The sequence below is a fragment of the Aquarana catesbeiana genome, linkage group LG09 (genome assembly GCF_042186555.1).
Source record: "Aquarana catesbeiana isolate 2022-GZ linkage group LG09, ASM4218655v1, whole genome shotgun sequence".
NCBI lineage: Eukaryota > Metazoa > Chordata > Amphibia > Anura > Ranidae > Aquarana > Aquarana catesbeiana.
In genome coordinates this window covers 161503646-161526631 of record NC_133332.1, presented here as the reverse complement: position 1 = coordinate 161526631, position 22986 = coordinate 161503646, and the positions used below count along the sequence as shown (strand labels likewise).

Below are 22986 nucleotides of genomic sequence, written 5' to 3'. Positions count from 1 at the left end.
CCTTTAAAAGCTATGGGCGGATGGTATGGAGACGGGTGGGGGCCACCTTCCCCTCACTCGTCTCCATACCCAGCAAGGGGCAACATCAGATTGCCTCTACTGCGGTAAGCGGCAGAGGGCACCGGAGCGCGGCGGGGGCCCTCTCCCACCGCAGATAAAAGTGATCTTGCAGCGAATCCGCCGCAAAGACCACTTTTATCGGAAAGCGGACCACCGGCCGAAGAAGCTAGCTGCTGCCATAACAACAATATTCCTCTTCAAAATTAGGACGTATATTGGCTTGCGGCGGTCCGTAAATGGTTAAAGTGGAGCTTCACTCTCCCAATCATCATTGATTATTTTTAATCATTATGCTGCTAGCATTAGTAAACAGATAGGAAAGTATCTTATATTTACTTGTATTAAACTTTTTTTTTTTTTACATTTCTTCAGTTAGTTCCTCATTTCCTGCCTAGGCAAATTATGTCATACATCCCAGGAGTCTTCAGGAGAGGAGGAGGGGGTTTTCTCCGCTAAGCACACTCTTCTGTATGCATACTTGAGCTAAGGGCAGGAAGTGAATGCTAGATGAATCGTTTGCCCTTACACAAGATGGCCACGGTCAGAAATGCTAGGGGGTGAATTTTAAAGCAATTTCTTGGCAAAATAAAGCATAGATACATGGATTCATGGGGGGAGCTTTTAATACTGAGAATAAATTAAATAATGTTTTTAGTTTGTGGTGCTCAGATGCACTGAAGATCCACTTTAAGTACAAACAAATTGCATTAAAACACACCTGCCGTCAACATAAGAAAATAAATCTTATGGAGCATTTCAAAATTCCTCTAAATGCACCATCTGGGTTCCTCACTGGTGAGTTTCCAGGTGTGAGGGACTGGTAATCGAGGGTTGCAGATGTGGGCATGATGGCTCCTGCGCATGGAAGGACAGAAGACTTGGCATGTGACTGTGGATTTCAGTGGGTAAAAAGGGCATTTAAGGTTTTTATGTCAGGGATTAGCTGGAAGGGTGTGGGAGGAGAGTGAAAGGGAGCAGCCTGCACTTCAGCTTTAAATTTTGCTGCCTAATTTCACCAGAGAAAGGGATATAAGAAAAAAAAAAAAAATTATTTATTAGCGGGGTGCCTGTGAAACAGGTTAAAATGACAGGAAAAGTGACTGATGGGATTATATGTTTCTCCACGGATTGTTAGATTTGCAATCTAAAATAATACCAGCAAAGACTTCAGGGGAAAGGAGGATAGTTCTTTACCCTGTATTGGTAAAGTCTGTTCTGGGGCTGGTGTTATTGGGAGTCTGATAGAGATCTGGGTGGGACAGACTCCCAAGTCCGTGGACCGCAATTTAATGTTTTCTTTTCAGGTCTTGATCAAGGCAGCTGGTCCTAGCTCTAAGAGAGAGTTGTGTGTCTCCATGTGAGGAGGCAACTAGGAGCGTGGATGCTTATCCCTGACTTTGGATACAAAGTATTTGAGTTTGTAAGGACACTTACTACAAAACCAAGGACTAGTCAGACTACGGACACAGTAAGGCTCAGTAGAGCAGAAATTTATTTTTGTTTGATCGATGGCAAGATGCCCTTTTTCTTCCATTTGGGAATATCCTTTGGCTTAAACATGATGTTTTCCTAAAGAAACTGAGTCTGATCCCCTACAATATATATATATATATATATATATATATATATATATATATATATATATATATATATATATATATATATATATATATATATATATATATATATATAGATATCAGTAGATATACTACCAGGCTTATTCAAAGTGATGTTAAAAAAAAAAAAAAAAAAAAAGCTGCCTTTTTAATGACATGTCATACTTGCCTACTCTATGCATTGGTTTTGCAGAGCAGTCCCGATCCTGCTTCTCTGGTCCCCAGCTGGTGCTCCTGGTCCCCCCCCTCCTGCCAAGTGCACCTGAGCAGGCTCGCTTCCAAGCCACTGCTCTGTGTGTCCATTGATACACAGAGCATGTCTTGACCTTGATCTCTCCTCATTGGCTCACTGGTTGTGATTGACGGTAGAGGGAGCCAATGGCTCCCACTGCTGTCTCAGCCAATGAGGAGGAAGAAACCCCAGAGAGACGCTGCTCTCATACACATTGCTGGATCCAGATGGGGCTCAGGTAAGTATTGAGGGGCTGCTGCACACAGAAGGTTTGTTACCTTAAAGCATATAATGCATGAAGGTAATAAAACCTTGAGCCTTTACAACCATTTTGAACAAAATGCAAAAAAACAAGAACAATACACAACCCACAGCAGTAAAAGTGCAGTTAGTGAATTGCTGCTTTTGTGTACTAGTGCACTTTGGATATTCTCACTACCCTTCACAATTTCTTTTTTAATAGACTGCCTTTGGTATAATTCATGGAGTTAATGGTCCCAATGGAGAAGAAATAGTTATTGCAGGAACTTACTTTGTGCTAGAAGTTGTGATATTGTCTTTCTGTTGTCCTCTGACCCCTCCAATTCCTTCGCTGCAAGTTGTTTATTTGCGGTTTCCATTCGTTCTAAAAAGGGGGAAGAAATGGCTTTTACTAGTTCTAGAAATAAAGTGTTACAATGCATGGAAACTAAACGCTTGGAGATTTTACTGTGATATGGATCCGACAATTCCTCAGCTACAACAGGAGAGGTTAAGTCTTTTAACAAATGTTTTATAGCAGCAACCTAAACAGGAAGCATCACATATACACAACAGATGTGGCCGTTTTGTCTCCACAATCAACACTGCTGAAAATGGAGCCTATTCCTTCGGTGGGAATTAGCCACAATACTGAGGACAGAAGTGCCTCATATCTCTGGCAAATACAGTTATCGGTGAACCTGTAAATAAATATTAGATTTCACAAAATATCCTTAATGCTGAACTCCAAGAAGATATAAAAAAATAAAATTATTAAACTCATGTGTTCATTAAAAAAAAAAAAAAAAAAACTTACATACAGGTTGTGCAAGACTGTACACCTATCCTGAAATCATATTTTTTATTCTTCAGAGATGTACTGATAAGAACATGCTGACAGAAGGAGAGTGGGTAAGTTTTCCTACCGCTGTATATCAGCCGCTAATGTCGCTTCTTACCTGGCGTTTAGCTTTAATCAATACAGCCGTTTATTAGACATACAGCATAACACTATGCATTGTTATTATTACAGTAGTGATGCATCATTATGTACCTTGCTGGATTTTTTGTTTAAGCGTTGCAAACCTGGAGGCATCAGCCAGGCACATTTGAGAGCAAGCAGATTAATTGAAGATGATTATTTTGAGGGGGAGTTGGAATTTAAGTGACAATGCACATGGTTAAAACTATTCTGATGAAGGTTTGGTCTTCATTACAGGAAACACCCAATAATTGTGAAGAGAATAACACTAGTCTACTGAATACCTGAACTACTTTGCTATGTGAACAAAAAGTCCCATGACTAAATGGGCAGAGTTAATAATATTCCTTAATATTAGGAGAGTTAAAACCAGCAACATTCACATGATCTACTAAAATGTGATATCCAGCATGGGCTGAAATGTAAGCAGTTTTCTAAAGTGAATCATTTTATAAAAAAGATCATGTATGCTCATTTCATTTGCAAAGGCACCTAGAAAACATGCACCATTAGTAACCCTTGATGTAGAACTTATAGGCAAAACTTTTCTTCTTTTTCATTTTGGATAGAGTAAGGGAGGGTTATGACACCCGTCAGGTTTTTATGCCATCTGTGTCAAATTGGGGAGATTTCCTGTCCCATAGCCAAAAAAAGGACAGGAGAGGAAATCCCTGTAAATAAAGGAAATCTCTTGAAGCCCCCCAGGTCACCAGAACTAATGTCTGCATTGGAATATTTCTCCTCTATAACAGTTTGGGGGACATCCCAAAATTTGAGATGTTTTTACTTTCATGAAACAGAACAAATAAAATGGGGTGCATCTACCCAATGGTCAGAGGCAGCAATAAAAACCAACAGGTTTTCTAATCATTCTCCTATCTGCTCAAAACTAAAATAAAACAAAATTTTGGCTGTTAGACTGGTTCACACCAGGAGCTCGTCCCTGTGCGGATTCAGTTTTCAGGCCATTCACTTGAATCGGCTGAAATTGGACTGGATTGCACAAAAGACACACTGCAATCGGAATGCATTTGTGATACGCGTTGGGGGTGTCGTTAGGAATCTATAACAACCAGACACTAATTTTCACTTTCTGCACTGGAAAATAATAGTTGGCACATGACTATTATTACATGCAACACAATTCAATTTTATTTTGTGGTCTTTTTTTGGAGTGCTGTTAAAATGTGTTTTAATAGTATGTCTGTGTGGAACGTAAACAGGCATACAGAGAGGCTTTTAAAGGAAAATGCCACTTTCACTGAAACAAAACTATTTCACAAGCTTATTTGTAAGTTTCTTATCAAATTGACTTTGCTTTTCTAATCTGATTTTCTAAAATAGCTACAAATGTAAAAAGAAGTTCCTTGTAACCGGGGTAGGAAAAAAAAAACCCACACATTCCCAGGGGTTTTCTCCTTTGCTTCCTTATCTCCTTCTCTCAGCATTTTGTATTACAAAAAGGAAGACTGGCCATGTGATTTTAGTATGCAGAATCCTGCCACTTCGTGCTGAGAAAGTAAAAAGTAAATGAGATTCATGTATAACTTTCACCAAAAATAGTTGGCATTGCTTTTTTCTCAAAACTTAAATTATATTTTGAATGAAAATGTATATGTAGAGGGAGAATAGCCAAAGACACCACTTTGTTAAATCAGAGTTTGAAATGGCTGAGCAAAAAAGATTATCCAAATAGTGTCCACGCAAATCCACTCCCTGCATACCTCTACTAGGCAGGTGTAAGCAGCAATGCATACGGAGCACAAAAAAAACTTCGGTATGCCAAAGGACCAGGTTTGTTCCCAAGATGAGCTGCACTCTGATTCATGCCCCAAAACCATTACCACTTGGGTTTATTACAGAAGTAGTATATACAACCTGTACACAAGTGCCATCACATCTTCCCACCGGGTGAGAAGATGAGACTATAATAGGCATATCAATTTAGCCCAAGTGCATGCAAAAAATGTAAAAATATGAAAAAGCCTTTCCAAAAAAAAAAAATTCTTCTTACAATTGAATTTACTTGTAGTCACATTTTAATCACAATAGTAAACAAAAAAATAAAATAAAAAAATATGGCACAGTATGGTTGCGATGGTCAAACATACAGCAATAGCTGTGATTTTTGTACCTCGAAGGTCCCTGTTAAAGTCATGAATTCTGCGGATCTCTCCTTCCAGCTTTGTTCTCATGGCTTTCTCCAGAGCCTCTCTCTTGGATGAGGATTTTACAAGATTTTCATATGCTTCAGAAACACTCTGGATTTCCATCTCCATCTGAAATGTGCCAGGGAAAACGTCATGAGGCATACCGCCAAAGCTACACTCCCTCTAATGACATACTGCACCTGTTTCCTCCCTGCCCAAAATGAGGACAAACTAGATTTACAATTACAATAAAATGCAGAGATACATACATTACATGTTACTATACCTTCAAAATATTTTAAGAACTGTAGACATTAAAAGCACCCTCTATGTATACCACAGTTGCCTGGAGTTTCAATTTTCCAGGGGCAATACCAGGCTTCAAAGATTTCCCCAAATAAATGTTTATCCCTGAAAATGGGTCTGCCTTTCAATACTAAACAAGTGAACCATATATTTAGTTTCTTTCTCAATAGAGCCATCTCTTCAGATAGATATATATAGAGCTATATCTCAAATTTACTATAGGTCCAACTCTTGTAATTTTATTTATTACAGGATGAGCTTACTGTAGATCTATCTTTTGTAATATGCATTATATTGTTAAAGTATTGGGGCACCTGCTTTTACACACACATCCCAGTCTTAGTTCGTAGGGTTCAATATGGAGTTATCCCCCCTTTGCAGCTATAACAGCTTCAACTTTTCTGGGAAGGCTGTCCACAAGGTTTAGGAGTGTGTCTATGGGAATGTTTGACCATTCTTCCAGAAGCACATTTGTGAGGTCAGGCACTGATGTGGACAAGAAGGTCTGGCTCACAGTCTCTGCTCTAATTCATCCCAAAGGTGTTCTATTGGGTTGAGGTCAGGAACCCGTGCAGGCCCAGTCAAGTTCCTCCGCCCCAAACTCTCTCATCCATGTCTTTCTTTATGGACCTTGCTTTGTGCACTGGTGCAAATCATTTGGTGGAGGGGGGGGGGATTATGGTGTGGGGTTGTTTTTCAGGGGTTGGGCTTGGCCCCTTAGTTCCAGTGAAGGGAACTCTTAAGGCGTCAGCATACCAAGACATTTTGGACAATTTCATGTTCCCAACTTTGTGGGAACTGTTTGGGGATGGCCCCTTCCTGCTCCAACATGACTGCGCACCAGTGCACAAAGTAAGGTCCATAAAGACATGGATGAGCGAGTCCTCACCTCAACACCTTTGAGAGACTGCGAGCCAGGCTTTCTCATCCACATCAGTGCCTGACCGCACAAATGGGCTTCAGCAAGAATGGTCAAACATTCCCATACCTTGTGGACAGCCATCCCAGAATACTTAAAGCTGTTCTCCAACACACTCCTAAACCTTGTGGACAGCCTTCCCAGAATACTTAAAGCTGTTCTAGCTGCAAAGGGTGGGCCACTCAATATGGAACCCTACAGACTGGGATGCCATTAAATTTCATGTGCATTTAAAAGCAGTAATCCCAATACTTTTATCAATATAGTGTACATTCACTTTACATAAACATTACATAGTAGAACTCAGATTGGAGGAGCCAAGCCAATCGGATGCATATCAATAGCCCCTACATTCTGAAATGTGGCAAGCTTCATACGGGTTCATTTTGAAGGAATATCAACCTGCATTTACACTTTAGTAATTAGACAGGTGTGCTTAAGGAGTTAGGTGGTTTCAAAAGGTTATGTGAAGTTAAAGTGAATCTCCAGCCAGAGCTATTATTCCACTTTTGGATACAGCGAGAAGGGGTTAGAACCCTTTGCCAGCATTTTACTCTCTGTCTCTGGGAGATTTTTCCTCACCATTTTAAGGGAAAAATCAAAATTGCATGGTTTTCATTTGCACAATGTGTAGAAGGGATATCCTCAAAAGTAAATAACATTTTAAAAAGCCACTTTTCAAAAGTTGGGATTAAGAGTCAATGCCCACCAGCCACCACATTGAAATGCAGCAGCGGGTATGCGGTGCAGCGGGATCACCACAGTGCTGATGTGCCAATCTCGGCGCATCTCACTGTTCACTGTTTTTTTTTTAACTGAACTTTATTTAAACGTCAATGACATTTCATTAAGTTCAATTGCTAACAGCATGGTGGGAGGTGGTGGATTGCCTCGCACTTTGCTGTGCACCAGGCACACCGGAGACAAGGCATCTGTCACACCGGAGACAAGGACTGTGCTGGAATGGCCGCCCAACGCAGTCTCATCGCATATAGTGTTAATATACCCTTACATTGTATCAGGAAATAAAGGAATATTTCCCCAAGTAGGAACATAGACAAGAAAAAAATCTAATTCAAGAATTTTGCCCTCCCATGCTACATTCAAAACAAAAGGTTTTGGCTTGTGCTCTACTCAACAATGAGTGACCTTTGGGGGGTGTAAAAAATTAATGTTTGGCTGAACTCCTACTCCCCTGTATGCCTGGATAGGAAAAGCAGCAAGGGCGGCTGAGACTAAGCTCCCCGATCCTCAGCCAAACTGTAAATCGGCACTGTAGGGAGCTGGTCACACTGTTTACAGCTAAAGTGAAAGCAGTGTGTGCTGTGCTCTCTGCCTCCCACTACAGTGCAGTACCCGGCAGGAAGAGGTACAGTACTGTAGTTTTTTAAAAGGCTATATGTGTGTGTTTATATATGCGTGTGCATGCATGTGTGCATGTATCCGTACTGATCACTGACTGTTTATTCACAGCTGAAACATAGTAAACTATGTTTACTATGCTTCAGTTAATGAACGGGAAGCTCTGTACAGAGCTATTCCTGTCCATTCATTCTGTGCAGCTGAGGCTCCAGAGAACGAGATGTCCTCCATCTCCTTTCTCTGTCTCAAAGGTGAAAAATCAGAGGTCTGTTTAGACTCCTGATATCCCACCAAATCCCCCAATGGGGCACCTAAAAAAATTAAAAAAAATTTTTTAGAAAAAAATATTGTAAAAAAATTAATACATGAAAAATGGTAGAAAAATAAAGAAAAAAGAAAAAAAACTACTAACACCAGTGGCAGAACTACTACTACACAAACTTTGTAGTTGCGACCAGGCCCTGGCGTTCCGCCAACAGGCTCGGAGGAAAGGGCCCCATCCGGGGGTCAGGGGGGTCCTTCATGGTTTCTTGCATCGGGGCCCTGAAGGTTCTAGTTACACCACTGCCTCCATGCTAAATAACTGCATTAGATAAAGGATTATAAGAACACTGTCCAATACGAAAACAAAAAAAGGGGATAAAACCAGTAGCCGGTTAGCCAATGAGCTCAGAACATTACAGATAGGGCATGTTTTTTTTTAAACCTGCTTTACTGGATGAAAATGCCTTGAGGCATCTTAATGCCTGTGTCAATTGTCTGGGTTGTGTCAATGGCATCAGTTTAAGACCCTTCGAAGATCATTCATAATTCATTGACAGGTGCATTTGACATTCCTCTGACCTGCATTTGAACTGCTTTAGGCCCCTTTCACACAGGGCTGTCCATTTTGACGGACTCCGCGTGCTCAGCGGGGATCACTCTGTTGATCCCCGCTGAGCCGGCAGTTGACAGGTCCGTCTCTGCTCACTGTGCAGGGACGGACCTGTCAAAGCTCTGCTCTCCTCTATGGGGGATCAAATTAAAATGGACCACCTGTCAGTTTTCATCCAATCCGCCAGACAGATGGAAGACAGTTTCCATCCGTCTGGATTCAGCAGATCGGATGTCAGCGGACATGTCACCGCTGACATCCGTCACTCCATAAAGCTGCATGGAGCGTCCTAAAAAACTGAAAGACCCGTGTGAAAGGGGCCTTAAGCAGGTTTCGCATTCCCATAGACTTGTATGGGAATGCAAAGCCCATTTCACATGAACATAATCCCACTGACAGAGGCCCTTAAAATACCTACTGTACTATCTGGCTCCTAAATTCTTCTATGTTTTGCACACCCCAAAACTATATTAGCACATTTTACAAATTAGTGTAGTGTCTGAAACCTGACTTTTACATCCACTTGTAGTTTAGTATGGTCTGTTCATGTAGGCTGAAAAGTATAAAAATGGGGCCAATGTCTGGAAGGCCACTTCAATTTTGACGAGAGACAGCAATGAAGGGGAGAGGCTCTCCAAGTGCTACAAATACCTAAATCATGAATACTTGTCATTTTCTAATCAGTCTCCTCCTGAAAGGGTGGGATATATCCTATTCGTTTCAAGGAAAGCAATGCTGCTGAACCATTATCTATGCTATCTGTGTTATATTTCCAATAAACCTTTTGATGCAAATGTGGGGGGTGCACCAACATGGGCCAATCAACTCTTGACCAAAAAAATAGCTGACAGTCCACTTTTTTTCATTCAGTATTTGTCTATGTTCTAATTGTAGCTAAATTATATGCTTAATTTGATATGGACACTTTTAGTTTATACCATACTGGTCAGTCACAGTGCTAATGAACTGAGAAACACTCACTTTTTGAAACCTTGCCACTTTATCGTAGCACCCTTCCAGCTCCTGGCGCAAGGACCGGTTCTCTTCAGAGAGCACAGCAACCATCTGCTGAGCTCGGGACACAATAGCAAATGGGTCACCCTGCATCTGGTTGTATGGGGAGGGTAACGGAGGAGGCCTTGTCAGTCCAGGGTCCATTTGTGTTTGCTGCTGCTGTCCAACGTATGACTGAGGCGTGCGGTAAAAATCTGTATGGTGGAACTGCGCGGGCATCTGGTGAGGCCGATGGTGCCCCGAAAAGAATTCCACATGGCTTGGAGATGGAAGTTGAGACGGAGACATGCCTGAAGGTGGAGGGGACTGTAGCAGGCTCATAGATCCCAGGGATGTGAGAGATGAGGTGGGACTGTGGTAGTGTAACGATCTTTGCGGAAGTAACTGTGGTACATCTTGAATTTGCCTGCAGTACACAGAATATAATTAAAATACAAAATACACTTCTTTATAATATATACTTAACTTCAGGACAATTAGAAAGTCAGTGATAGGCTGTTAGTCTCCAGTTACAGGAAATATCAATAAAAGCCATACATCTTTTGCACTCAATTACAGGCAGCAGTTAGGAAAATGCAATAGCCATTACAGAGAGATAATACTACAGTCATTATTTCATAAATAAAATAAAAACTGACCCAATTCCCTCATCCACACATGCGAGCTGCATAGTGGAGTCCTCGCCACTGTATCATTGTACTCTGAAAGCAGGGAGATATTCCTACCATCAGAAAACACTGATCAGTGCTGTAGGCTTTAGCCTGCAGGGCTGATCAAGGGTCTAAAATCCGACAGTGGTTGTACACAAGTCGAACAGTAGATCAAACTTCTGTTCAACCACAATTCCCATATGTGGATTGAAATTCGGTCGGTCCCTGCTGAACCAGTTGGATTTTGACCCATCTATGGCCAGCTTTAATAATGGAATTTGTCTACTCTGTCCTCCTAGAAGTGGTATCTGCCTACTCTGTCCTCCTAGAAGTGGTATCTTACTCCTATTGCTGAAGTATAGGAATTCTCAATCCTACTACAGTCACCAAAAACAGATTTATTACACACTGATATGTCAGTAAACCATAACAGTTTCAGGTGGACAGAAGAAGATTTACTCAAAATGTTTTACAAACCACATTTCTGGCATAAAATTGATAGAAGTCCATACATACATGAGAAGCAGGCACACAGCCCAACACTGCGCTCACAAGTTATTCAGCTCAAGTCCTTCCTCCTTGGCATCCTCTACAAGTATGCAGTCACTTTTCAGACTCCATCTCTCTCCATGTATCCACCATCTTCTGTGTACAGAGTGAAGGTCCAAGCAGTGCCACTCTCAGAAAGCCAGCTGGTTATGGGACGTGTGCATATTTATTATTCACAGAAGGAAAAGTAAATTAGAATCTCCCGACTGCTGGGACTTCCTCTCAATGCATTCTGTGTTGAAATTTACTGGGACCAGTCACAGCATCCTTGTCTCCTGCCCACATGAAGAAGGTGGATCTGTGTTTGTGTGTGTCATTAATTGGAATGTAGGTCACATCGCTCACACTTTTCACTCTCAGCTATAATTTATCAGCCATCATGAAAGTGAAGAACTCATTTCCCTGCCTCTCAATTTAGCACTAATCCAGACACATACTTATTAAAATGGTTGTAAAGGAGTGTTCCTTTTTTTTTTCGTATACTTACAATGGTGTTGCACAGGAGGTGCTCATCTCCTCTTCCGGGGGCTTCCCCTCCGGCACTGTCACTTATCCTCTTCTGAGTGCATCCATAGCACATCGTGTACTATGGGGGCATTTGAGCAGGTAAGTATAAAGTCCCACAAATACCCGTTGAGTCTGCCAGTGAAGTCCACCTAATGCAGCTTCTTGAGTTGGCAACAATGAGGCACTGCTCCTGAGTTCAGAGTAGGATTTGCCACTCTCCTGTGGGCTGTGTCTGCCTGCACTACAGCAGAATAAAAAAAATAATATATATAAAAATAAAATTATCATTGAGCAGGGCTATCATTATTGTCACTGCTGAGTGACAAGCCTGTAGCTTGCCAATCAGCACATGGCCCAACATAATTCAGCCCACTGTTTACTGGACAGAGAGCACTGCCTTTGTTGCTGGAACCCTCTTGCTGTGAGCTGCAGTGTCTGGGAAGGGGGAGTGTGTGAGACAAAAATGAGGGAGAACCTCACGGACCACTAAACTCACAATTTAGAATCCTGCAGACCACCAACATGAATTTTGCATGCCTTATACACACACACACAATGCTCCATGCCCCCCTCCCCTGGATCACACTGCTGCAGCTCTGTCCCCCTCCTCCTGGATCACACTGCTGCAGCTCTGTCCCCCTCCTCCTGGATCACACTGCTGCCTTATATACACACACAATGCTCTGGCTCTCTGCATATCCCCCTCCCCACAGCCCCACACTCTGCATCACACTGCTGCCTTACACAAACTTATCATTGGATCTCACCTCCTTATCCAGCCATGTGCTCGAGTTCTGTGCTCCCTTCCACAGTCTGATCAGCGCTGACATTAGAAGTCCCCTCCTTCTTCACCTCCTACTCCCAGCACCTCCCTCTAAGTTCACAGGAGCTACAGAGGAGGCATCGGGCGTCAATGCGCGCTGACAGTATTGACTGTCAGCGAGCATTGAGAACACTGGAAACATTGGACGGTATACAGCCGTCAGAATGTTGATTTGTGGCAGAACCCCTGGGGACCACCAAGATTTTCTTGTGGACCATCAGTGGTCCACCGACCAATGGTTGGTGACCGCTGGTCTAGAGAGCTAAAGTATGTTTTTTATTATGAGGCTTAAGTATGGTCATGCTGGAGTCTTTAGTTGTACATGAAAGCAGTATTAAACCCAAAAACTAAAAATGTAATATATTGCAGTTCACCAATCATTAGATGGTGTCTGCATTCGTTTTTTCTTAGGCTTTTTTCCCCCGGTGATCTAGCCAATAACACACCTTCTGCAAGAGAGTGCCCCCAGTCTGGATGAAGGAGCACAGAGGCACCTTTAGGACAGCAGCACTGTTGGGGGGGGGGGGGGGGTTAGATGTACCAACAGATTTAAATACAGTTGCAAATAGAGGCTAAAGTTCAGCTCACATTTAAGCAGTTACAGCAGTTACAGCAGTTGTTTTCCTTTTGGGATAATGTTTTTGCATGAATAAAAGCCGATTCTTCTAAGTACCCCTATCGGTGGTAAAATTGTAGGACTTATATGCCGCATCTCTGTAACTGATGCATTGGTGGAGAGCTTCCCCTCCCCCACTTTCTTTATAAAAAAAAAAAAAAACTTGCTGGCCAGATCACCAAAAGAAAGCCTATAAAATAAAAATTAAAGAAAAAAAAAAAAAGAATACAGGCATAATATCTGCAATATAATAAAATGTTTGCTTGTGGATTTAATACCACCTTAAGATATCAGGATTTCATATGCTGATCCTGGCTATATGGATGGAGATGCCTGAACCTACACGAAAATAATCAACATCCACAAACTACTGCTTAGGTTCTCTGTGCTTAAAATACTCAAACGCACACCACTGTGCAAAAAAAAGAATTAAAAAAAAAAAAAAAAGAAAGGTTTTGTCAGATATAAAAGTGATAAATGTAAGAGATGTTAAAGATTTTTTTAATTCAAAAAAATTCCAATCATCCAATGCATAATCAGATAAAGTTTTTAAAACCACAAAATAACTAGAAAGTGGAACCTAGCTTGATCTGCTCTGTATCATGCGACTTATCTGTCAAATGACAGAGAGCAGGGGAAGACTGGTTCTCCTTCCAGGCACTTTGCAGAGTGTGGCATGTTGCACATCAGAAGTTAGTCTATGTGGGGAAGCTTCAACAATTGCAATAGAGAGGATTATGGACTGTAAGGGCGTACAGGACACCGGGAATGTGTTCTGGAGAGCAGGTACAATTTCCCCAATATTTGAGATGTGGTCCTGTTAAGGGGGACAGCTTTGGAGACAATTGCTGAGTACTTGGGTTCTCACCCATTCAGGCTGAGGTGTTCTGGGGGAAGTTTGGCTGGAGGGGACAGATTCCCAGTACTCTGGATAGATAAATCCGTATTAGGGACTGTGAATTTCAAAAAGTTTTGGGTGGGAAAAACCTCTAAACCCTGACTACCGGGATGCAAAGGTCTCAAAGGGGGTTAAGCGCCAGGCATGGGAGGCTCGAAGGGCAGCAGAGAGAAATCAGCACCCGTGTCAGTGAAGCAACTCACAAGCTGTAAAGGCCTGTAAACATGATGAGAACATTGCATGAAAAAAAAAAACAAAAAAAAAAAAACACACACATTTAGAGTGCTCAACGATTAATCTTTTCGTTAGTACACAGCTTTCGACAGCTGATCACGATAGTTCATGCAAAAATATCCAAAGGAACAAGCATGAAAATTTCTCGTAAGATAACAGAACGAACTATCATGTAATTAGTATAGCATTTATAGGAAGAAAAAAAAAAAATCATGTTACCAAGACCAAGCATGATCAAAAACGAAAGAATACATCACTTCCAAAGTTGTAGTCTGTCTTACGAGAATTTTCATAACTTTTGTAACCTCTTTGTTTTCGATATAAGACTAGCATGCAAAAAACAACAAACGATCATTCGGTGGAGGCAAGGGTGAACGCTCTTGGGAACAGAGACATTTTTATCTATTACAGGTACTTTTATAGCGCCAACAATTTTACGCAGCTCTTTACATATATAGTGTACATTTATTGCTGAACCCCTGAGGCCTGCTCCAGACACCCCCTAACCATGGAGGATCCCTACCCCAGTATGGGAGGAACCAAGAGTTTGGTGGGGAGCCAGTTGCATGGTTCCTTGTTTTGTTGGAATTGTGAACTGTTTATTTGATTTTGTACTGAAGGAAGCAGTTTGTTACTTGTTTTGAAGGAATTATTAAAGAACTCTCTCCTTTTACAAACAGCTGCTGGTGATCTCGGGATTCCATATTACAAGAGGGTAACTAGGGGCTACTAGATTTTAGGAAGATTTTTCCAAAAGCGGCTTTAAAAACTACCCACATGCACAAGACAATTCCCTTCAATCTTTGTTCAACAATATGGTGTTTCCACCAATTAAAAATCCAGACATAGGCAAATGGGTTTCAAAAATAATCCACAAAAGCCCAACAGCTTTTTCAGGGGAGTAGCCACTGCAATCCAGGAATGTGGATAAGCAGTTCATTCTGACATGGGCTTAGTTACACAATTGTCTTATAAATGCCAAACTGATTCATTAACTGGACTGATTCCAAAAGGGAACATGTGAGGACACTGATGAAAATACAAAAATACAGTACACATCTTTCATATTTACATTATATGTGTGTGTATACATACACACACACACACACACACGATTGATTAGCTACCACAGGCTCAAAAGACTGGAGCTATAACATTAGTTATATTCCATTAAAAAAAAAAAAAAAATATTGCAGGGAGAGCCAAATAGATCTTTAAAAAGAAATAATAAAAAAAAAAAGTCACACTGGTGAAAATGACGGCTACAGCATGCATTATAGTTTAACGGAGTCTTCATAAAATTTTAGATACAGGAGCAAAGCCTTTGTGCTACTGTATATCTGCTCTGACCATACAATGGGGTTGATTTACTAAAACTGGAGATTTACAAAATCTGGTGCAGCTGTATATGGTAGCCAAGCAGCTTCTAACTTCAGCTTGTTTAATTAAGCTTTGACACAAAAAAAAAAAACCTTGGATGCAGATTGGCTTATATGCAGCGCTGCACCAGATTTGGTCCTTGCTGTCTAATTCATAAACGAGAATCCCCCATCAAGTACTCCAGTAAAAATAATGTTAGGTAAAAAAAAAAAAAAAAAAAAAGTGTGTGTGTATGTATTTTTTTATTTAGCAGTGATACGTCCTACACTGCTAGTTTCAATGCTTATTTTTGCACCTCTTGCTCCAGGCTAAGTCCCTCCAGTAGTGTAACTGGTCACAAAAAGCTTTCCCTCCATTGCTTCTGGCTGGGATCGCACGCCAGTTTCCTCCATGTACAATGCAGGGTCAAAAGTCCTGTATTGTACATGATGATAGTAAAAGACAAACCCCAGCCTGGGGTGCAAGAGAGGAGAGCAGCTTTGATGCTGGCCAGAATGGGTGTAAGGTACCTAATGCAGTCTTCTCCCCCTAGACATAACAAGCAGTTAACTGTTGCTGTGTGGGGGGGTCCCACTGCACCAATTTAATTTCTTGCAGCCTAGGGTTAGACTCTAAAGTTATTATGATTTAATTCAACTGCACCACTGTGATAGATTGTAGTGCGTCACAACATGCTGTGCTTTATAAAAATGCAGTCTGTCCAGTGCATTGGTATGAACTGAAATGATAGAAGTTGGGATTGCATTGGGGTAAAAGAGCCCTTAGGCACGTGGTGTTCCGCCACAAAATAAAAATAGGAGCTAAGTGCATTTCTGGCCATTCAGTGGATATTTTTCTGTACTTGCAAGTCTTTAAAGTAAAAAAAGAAAAAAAAACAAAACAAAACAAAACAAAAAAAAAACATGGGGAATGTGCCTGTATTACAGAAAACCGCTGCACATGTTTTTTCCTTTATTTTGCCTTGAAGTGGAAGCTCATATACGAAGTCTGGCACTCTCTGCTGTGCCTGGGGAGACAAACTGCTGCCAGAGAAAAAAAACAAAAAAAAAACAAAAAACGATGTCATGATAGGCACAGCTCTAAAATACTCAGAACAGGAAAAGCAAAATATATGAAAAACAATGCTTCTCCCTTTTCTGTACATACAATTCATCTGACCTGTGTGACACTAAGCGGCACAGACACACTCATCCAGAGTGACAGGCTAGTTAGAGAGGGGTTGGTTATTTAAAAAAGGACTTTTCTATGTTCTGTGCTTGGCGACATGAAATCTAGTATATGGAATGTTCACCATGTTCCCCTGAGACACCCACAAGGTGAGTAGGGCACATTCCAGAAATAAAGTTCTTTGTTGGAGGAAAGGGAAAAAACACAATGCTGGCTTCTGCCTAGATTGTGAACTGGATCTGCCACAAAATGTTCCTACATCTTACAAAAAGGCCTGTAGACCAACAATAAAAAATAAATAAATAAATAAATAAATAAATAAATAAATAGTGAGCAATAATAGATTACTTGTTCTGCTGATCAATTCCGCCTAAAAAAAAAAAAAAAAGTGACCTTGATGCAAATTTAAAAAACATGCAAAGAGATATTATATAATCTATGCTGCCACCTGCACCACCAATCTTTGCCCATAACCTTCTACAGCCAAGGTGCCCAGAGAATCCTCTGGGGAATGTCAGAGTCCCAGTACCCCGCCGGGCGCTGTGGTTTCCTCCTCCAGCCCCTACGTCACTGCAGGAAAAATGATTTTCAAGGCACCTTAGCTCCTGAGGACAGTGAAGATCAGAGGAGAAGGAGGTAAAAGTAGCAAGTATAAAATACTGCTTCTTTATAGATAACTTTAACAGGTTTTTCAATTGTGTTGTGACAGATTGACGTTAAAAAGAGGAGCTCCAGTAGTTTTTGTGTTTATTAAAAATCAGCAGCTACAAAAACTGTAGCTGCTGACTTTTAACACGCACCTGTCCCAGGATGACCTAGTGATATGCTCACCCGACTATTTTCTCCCCGGCATCTTAACTGCGGGCACCCGGCTGTGACAGCTTGCGGTTTCACCGAGTGACCCCATAGTAAGCCATTTGCTTGTAGGGGTACTTGTGCATGCTCGTTCCTGAGCCAGCTCTCTGCATCCATTAGACAGAGAGCACGGCTAAGCCCTGCCTCTCACGCTTCACTGGCTCTGATTGACAGCAGTGGGAGCCAGTGGCTCCTGCAGCTCAGGCAATCAGGAGGGAGATACCTGGCAGAGCCTCGCGTCTCATGCACATTGCTAGATCGAGATCAGGCTTAGGCAAGTATTGGGGGGGGGGTATGAGGGGGGGGGCTGCACACTGAAGGTTTTTTTACCTTCATGCATACAATTCAGCCTTCACAACCACTTTAAATCAGAACTTCCCCTTTTGGGTGGAGTGCTGCTTTAATGCCCAATCCCCTTCCTGGTACATTCGCCTTTCCCTCACAGTTGATTTATTCATTGCCAGGAGAAGAGAGAAGTTTGCCATAAGCCAGCTATACAAGTTATCAACTGATCATAAAATTCTTCGTAATCTTTAATATCTCTAAAACAGATTCTTCCATGCTCTCCTAATTTTATAATAATTTAAACTTGCCAGCACAAAAGCAAAAAAACGTATACAGGCGGTCCCTGGGTTACAAACAAGATGGGGTCTATAGGTTTGTTCTTAGGTTGAATCTGTAAGTTGGATTTTTTAAGTGTAGCTCCAGCCAAAAAAAAAATATTTTTTAGCTTTTTGGATAGCATAGGGAAGGGTTAACACCCCTGTAATGTTTGTTTTTCTGTCTGTGCCCCTGGTCAGAAGATTTCCCCTCACTTTCTGTCCCTATTACAACTGGATTTTTAAAATTTTGGGTTGTTGTGGAAACAAGCCTTGGTGATAAAGCATCAGTGGAGGTACCTTTTTCCCATAAAAACTCTAACAGGGGTAAATTTCCCTTCCTAGGGGTAGATTTCCTCTCACTTCCTGTTGTCTCCCTCCATTTGTAAGTAGGAGACGTTTGTAAGTCAGATGTTTGTATAGCATAAAATAAAGTTCTGCACTATAAAAGTAATAGCATTAAGATTACAATAAATATCCCCACCTACACTTTCAAGACCAGTTTTGAATCATGGTCTCACAATGCATTCTTTATTATTGTTTTACAGACCAACATTAGTTGCACAAGCATATTCATGGTGTGCACAGATACAGTGATTTGCACTAATAAGTGTTGTCATTTTATTGCTTTGTGCATAAATCGATCAATAATGTAGATGTGGGATATTTATTATAATCTATACACTGGGCAGCACAGTGGCTAAGTAGTTAGTACTTCCACCTGGCAGCATTAGGGTCACTGGTTCAAATCCCAATCATGAAACTACCTGCCTAGAGTTTGCATGTTCTCCCTGTGCCTGTGTGGGTTTCCTCGGGTACTCCGGTTTCCTCCCACACTCCAAAGACATGCTGGTAGGTTAGTTGGCTCCTGTCTTAAATTGGTCCTAGTATGTATATGAGTGAGAGTTAGGGACCTTAGACTGTAAGCTCCTTGAGAGCAGGGACTATTTGAATGCATAATAAATGTGTAAAGCGTTGCGTAAATTGACGGCGCTATACATACACATACATACACACAAAAGTACCAGTAAAGTAAATGTTTAGTAATTTTAAATTCTTCTTAATCTGACTGTAGCACTTGCTTACTGAATTGAATAAAGTCCATTTGTTCGATACAATAAGGGGACAGGGGAGAGCATTTGGGTCAGCGGACTGGATGTGGCATAAAAGGTCTTCAATTAAACTTCTATTTCTTATATCAGTTCATCCCTCAGTTATGACCATTTGTTCTACCAGCCCCTTCCTATTAGATTGTAAGCTTGCAGGAGCAGGGCCCTCCTAACCCTCTTCTATTGTCGCTGTATTGTCTCCTTTTATATTGTAAAGTACTGTGCAAACTGTTGGCGCTATATAAATACTGTATATTATAATCATTCTGAATGCGATCTTACAATTATCTGTAACCGGAGACGTTTTTGCAAACAGGTTTAGGTGTCCTTTTATGAAACTGAGATCAGCGGTGATCCCGAGTCTCACCGCTGATCTCAGCTCATTACCAGTTTATGAAACTGAGATAATCAGCGAAGAAAATGTCCTCCGCTGATTATCTCAGCACAGTGAGAATTTGTAACTGACTTCACAGAAACGGCCAGTTTATGAAGGTGCGATCTCAGCACCTCACTGGCGATCTGTGACAGAATTCTCACTTTCTGATTCACCATTTCAGAAGTGGAGAATCAGAGTGAGAAGCGTGAAACTGGCTGATATTCTGGAGAAAGCAAAAAGTCTTTTGACTTCTTTCTTTCACCAAACAGTCAGAGCACACCTTCCCCACCATTACACACCCCAAAACCAGCAGGATAGGAATTTATAGTGTGTGTATATATATATATATATTTTTAGATGTTCACGTCTCTGGCTGGGTTCACACTTGTGCGATGAGTGAACCAGCGTGATTCCTGTGCGGGTTTTCACATCGCACCTACATTGACATCTGCGCACCACTGCGGGTGTCAATGTAAAGTTAATGACACCCCCAGATCATTTCACAGATCGCAGTGCGAACTATGTAATGGTGCAGGAATTGGATCGCATGGGTGTTCACACCCATGCGATCCGATTCCAGTGCGGACCAAATAAAGGGTCCTGTACCATTTTGGTGCAAATGCAATATGATTTAGGGCCAGTTCCCACTGCTGCGGTGTCCGAGATCGGATGTGATTCGCACCGCATTGCAAAATCACATCCGATCTCTGTGCGATGCGATTTCAGCCATACAGATAGTATTGCTAAATTTGCATTGCCCTCGGACCATACTCTTACAGGACCCTTTTTTTGGTCCACAGCAGAATCGGATCGCATGGGTGTTCACACCCATGCGATTCGATTACTGTCCGAGTTTGCAGATCGCACTGCGATATGCGAACTGATTTGGGGGTGTTGTTAACTTTTAGGCCCAGTTCACACTTGTGCGATGCCGGACATCGCACAGGCATCGCATGTTATTCGCAGCACACTGCCATTCACATTACATGCGATGTCTGTGCGGTGCGATATCAGCTGTACAGATAGTATGGCTGATATCGCACCGCATTCGGTGCAAACACGCACAGGACCCTTTTTTCTGTTCGGACCAGAATCGGATCGCATGTGTGTTCACACATATGCGATCCGATTCATGTCCGAACTGTCAGTTCGCAGTGCGATATGCAAGCTGATCTGGGGGTGTCGTTAACAAAGTATTGACACTCCCCAGCGATTCGCATATGGCAGTGTGAACTGACATGCGAGTCGGTGCGATGCGGGAACCCGCAGTGGATTCGCAGTGTTCTCGCATCGCACCAGTTTATCAATTTTTATGTTGATCTATAATGAAATATATTTTATTTTAATTTATTAATAAATATTTATACTTGTATACTTTATTAAAATTATTTTTTTAATGATTATAAATGTATTTTGCATTTATATGAATGGTGTATAGCTGCATTACATATGTGCATTACATTCATTTACTATACACCATTCACATTTAAATAGGGACATGTATGATCTTTAAATATTGATAAAAACAATGTTTTTTTTATAATTAGGTTAATGTATATTGTGTAGGGGGAATTTATCTTTATTATTTTATTAATATGTTGGGGAATAATGTGTGCTGATTTGTGTTAAACTTTTGTATTTTATGGTTCCTCATACTGTAATCCCGCTATATCACACGAGATTAGAGTGAGAGGAGCCATTCTCAGGAGTTCCCGGCGTTTGTAGATCGCTCCTCAACTCAACATGAGAAGCGATCTACACACTTTCATAAACAGGCACTCAGAGGAGAGCGATCTCCTCTGAGAATGCCTGAGAACTGAAAAGCGGTATTTTACCGCACTTTCATAAAAGGACACCTTAGCACCTTAGTTTCTTAATGTAACAATGAGATCATAAGAGACCTTCTCATCGTAATAGCAACATTCAATCTATTATTTGATCATTTAAAATATATGATCTAATAAACCGGAAAACACATTCAGTTCATGTATGGAAAAACAGAGAAAATAAAGAATGCTCATATCTGTATCAGGCAATACTGGACTGTGTATAGGGAGATTCACTGCTATGCAAACAATCCACAAAATTAAAAGGAAAACTAAGTGCAAGTGGTCTCCATTTCCCATCATTCTTGCTCTTCAAGAACAGCTGAGGTTATACATTAGCAGACCACGTGCTAAATTGGGAAAAGTTGCAAAAGTTGAATTAACAAATTCACGCATGGCTTAAAGTAGCTCATAATATATATATATATATATATATATATATATATATATATATATATATATATATATATATATATATATATATATATATATATATATATATAATAAAGCACCCCACATATATACTTAGCACAAATTAATAAAAGGCGCACACACACTACTGAATTACTACTAAATAATGTGTATTAAATACGGTCGCATTTTTGCTGAACTCCTAGGGTCCTTCAATAAAATATGCATCATTGTCAAGCAATTAACAGCATTCAAAGAGCCATGCTGCACAGGGACACCAAGCATGTGGCTAGAAATCCGCTCCTCTACCCAGACTAGAGATTTCTGCTTGGCTTCCATGGTTACTGCATACACTTGCCCTGTGTTCTGACTAAAAGGAATCAACCTCCCGCCCTCCGCTATAGAGTCACAGATTTAAACAGATGGCGCCAAACCCGCCAACGTTCCACTGCTGAATGCAAACAATGGCAGCAAGAAAGAAAAAGTGAATTCTGCACGAATGCACTGATCTCCTTCCACTTGTGACTATTGGTAATAAGGTTTCTAAGAATGATGAAATTATATTCCACAATAGATTCTGAAACCAGCAAGAGACTGAAAAGTGAAGGATGCTCAATTACAAGCTCACAGCATTCTGTGTTTTTGGGGATACCAATAAAGTCCCTGAGGAAGCATACCAAAAAATTCAGCTGATCTAATGGGGAAACCCAGATTATTGCACACCTGTACTCTATGATGTTAAAACACATATATTAAAGCTTCATTGACATGGGCATAAACCAACAACACCTTCACAATGTGCAGGTCTCAGTACCCATGTAAAGCCGAATCACACATGAGCTCCACAATCTCTCTTTTCTCATCACAGTGGTTATAAACGTTTAACCTTAATGTCCGTGATCAGGGCTGGTGCAAGGATTTTTGACACCTTAGGCGAAACCTCATCTTGGCCCCACACCAGACTCCACCCCCTTTGCCCTGCCCATGTATACTCCACCTTTTTAATGAAGCGCCCATCAAATGCAGCCAACCAGCATCCATCAAATGCAGCCTCACCAGCGTCCAATAAATGCAGCCTCACCAGCGTCCAATAAATGCAGCCTCACCAGCGTCCAATAAAAGCAGCCTCACCAGCGCCCATCAAATGCAGCCTCACCAGCGTCCATCAAATGCAGCCTCACCAGCGTCCATCAAATGCAGCCTCACCAGCGTCCATCAAATGCAGCCTCAC

At 41.3% G+C, this 22986-nt stretch overlaps 1 protein-coding gene across 2 annotated transcripts in view; it reads right to left on the bottom strand.

The window, feature by feature from the left end:
* AMOT (angiomotin) overlaps positions 1-22986 on the bottom strand; it is a 104418-nt gene that overhangs the window by 38908 nt on the left and 42524 nt on the right. The window contains exons 1-4 of one of the 2 annotated variants that reach the window (XM_073599344.1): positions 10922-11239; positions 9723-10161; positions 5265-5409; positions 2441-2533 (exon numbers count right to left, since the gene is read on the bottom strand). In XM_073599344.1, coding sequence (XP_073455445.1) covers positions 2441-2533; positions 5265-5409; positions 9723-10161; positions 10922-10923 — 679 coding nt within the window. In that variant the 5' untranslated portion in view covers positions 10924-11239. Of the gene's footprint in view, positions 1-2440; positions 2534-5264; positions 5410-9722; positions 10162-10921; positions 11240-22986 lie in introns of those variants that run through there. The other variant, XM_073599343.1, reaches the window with a different exon arrangement.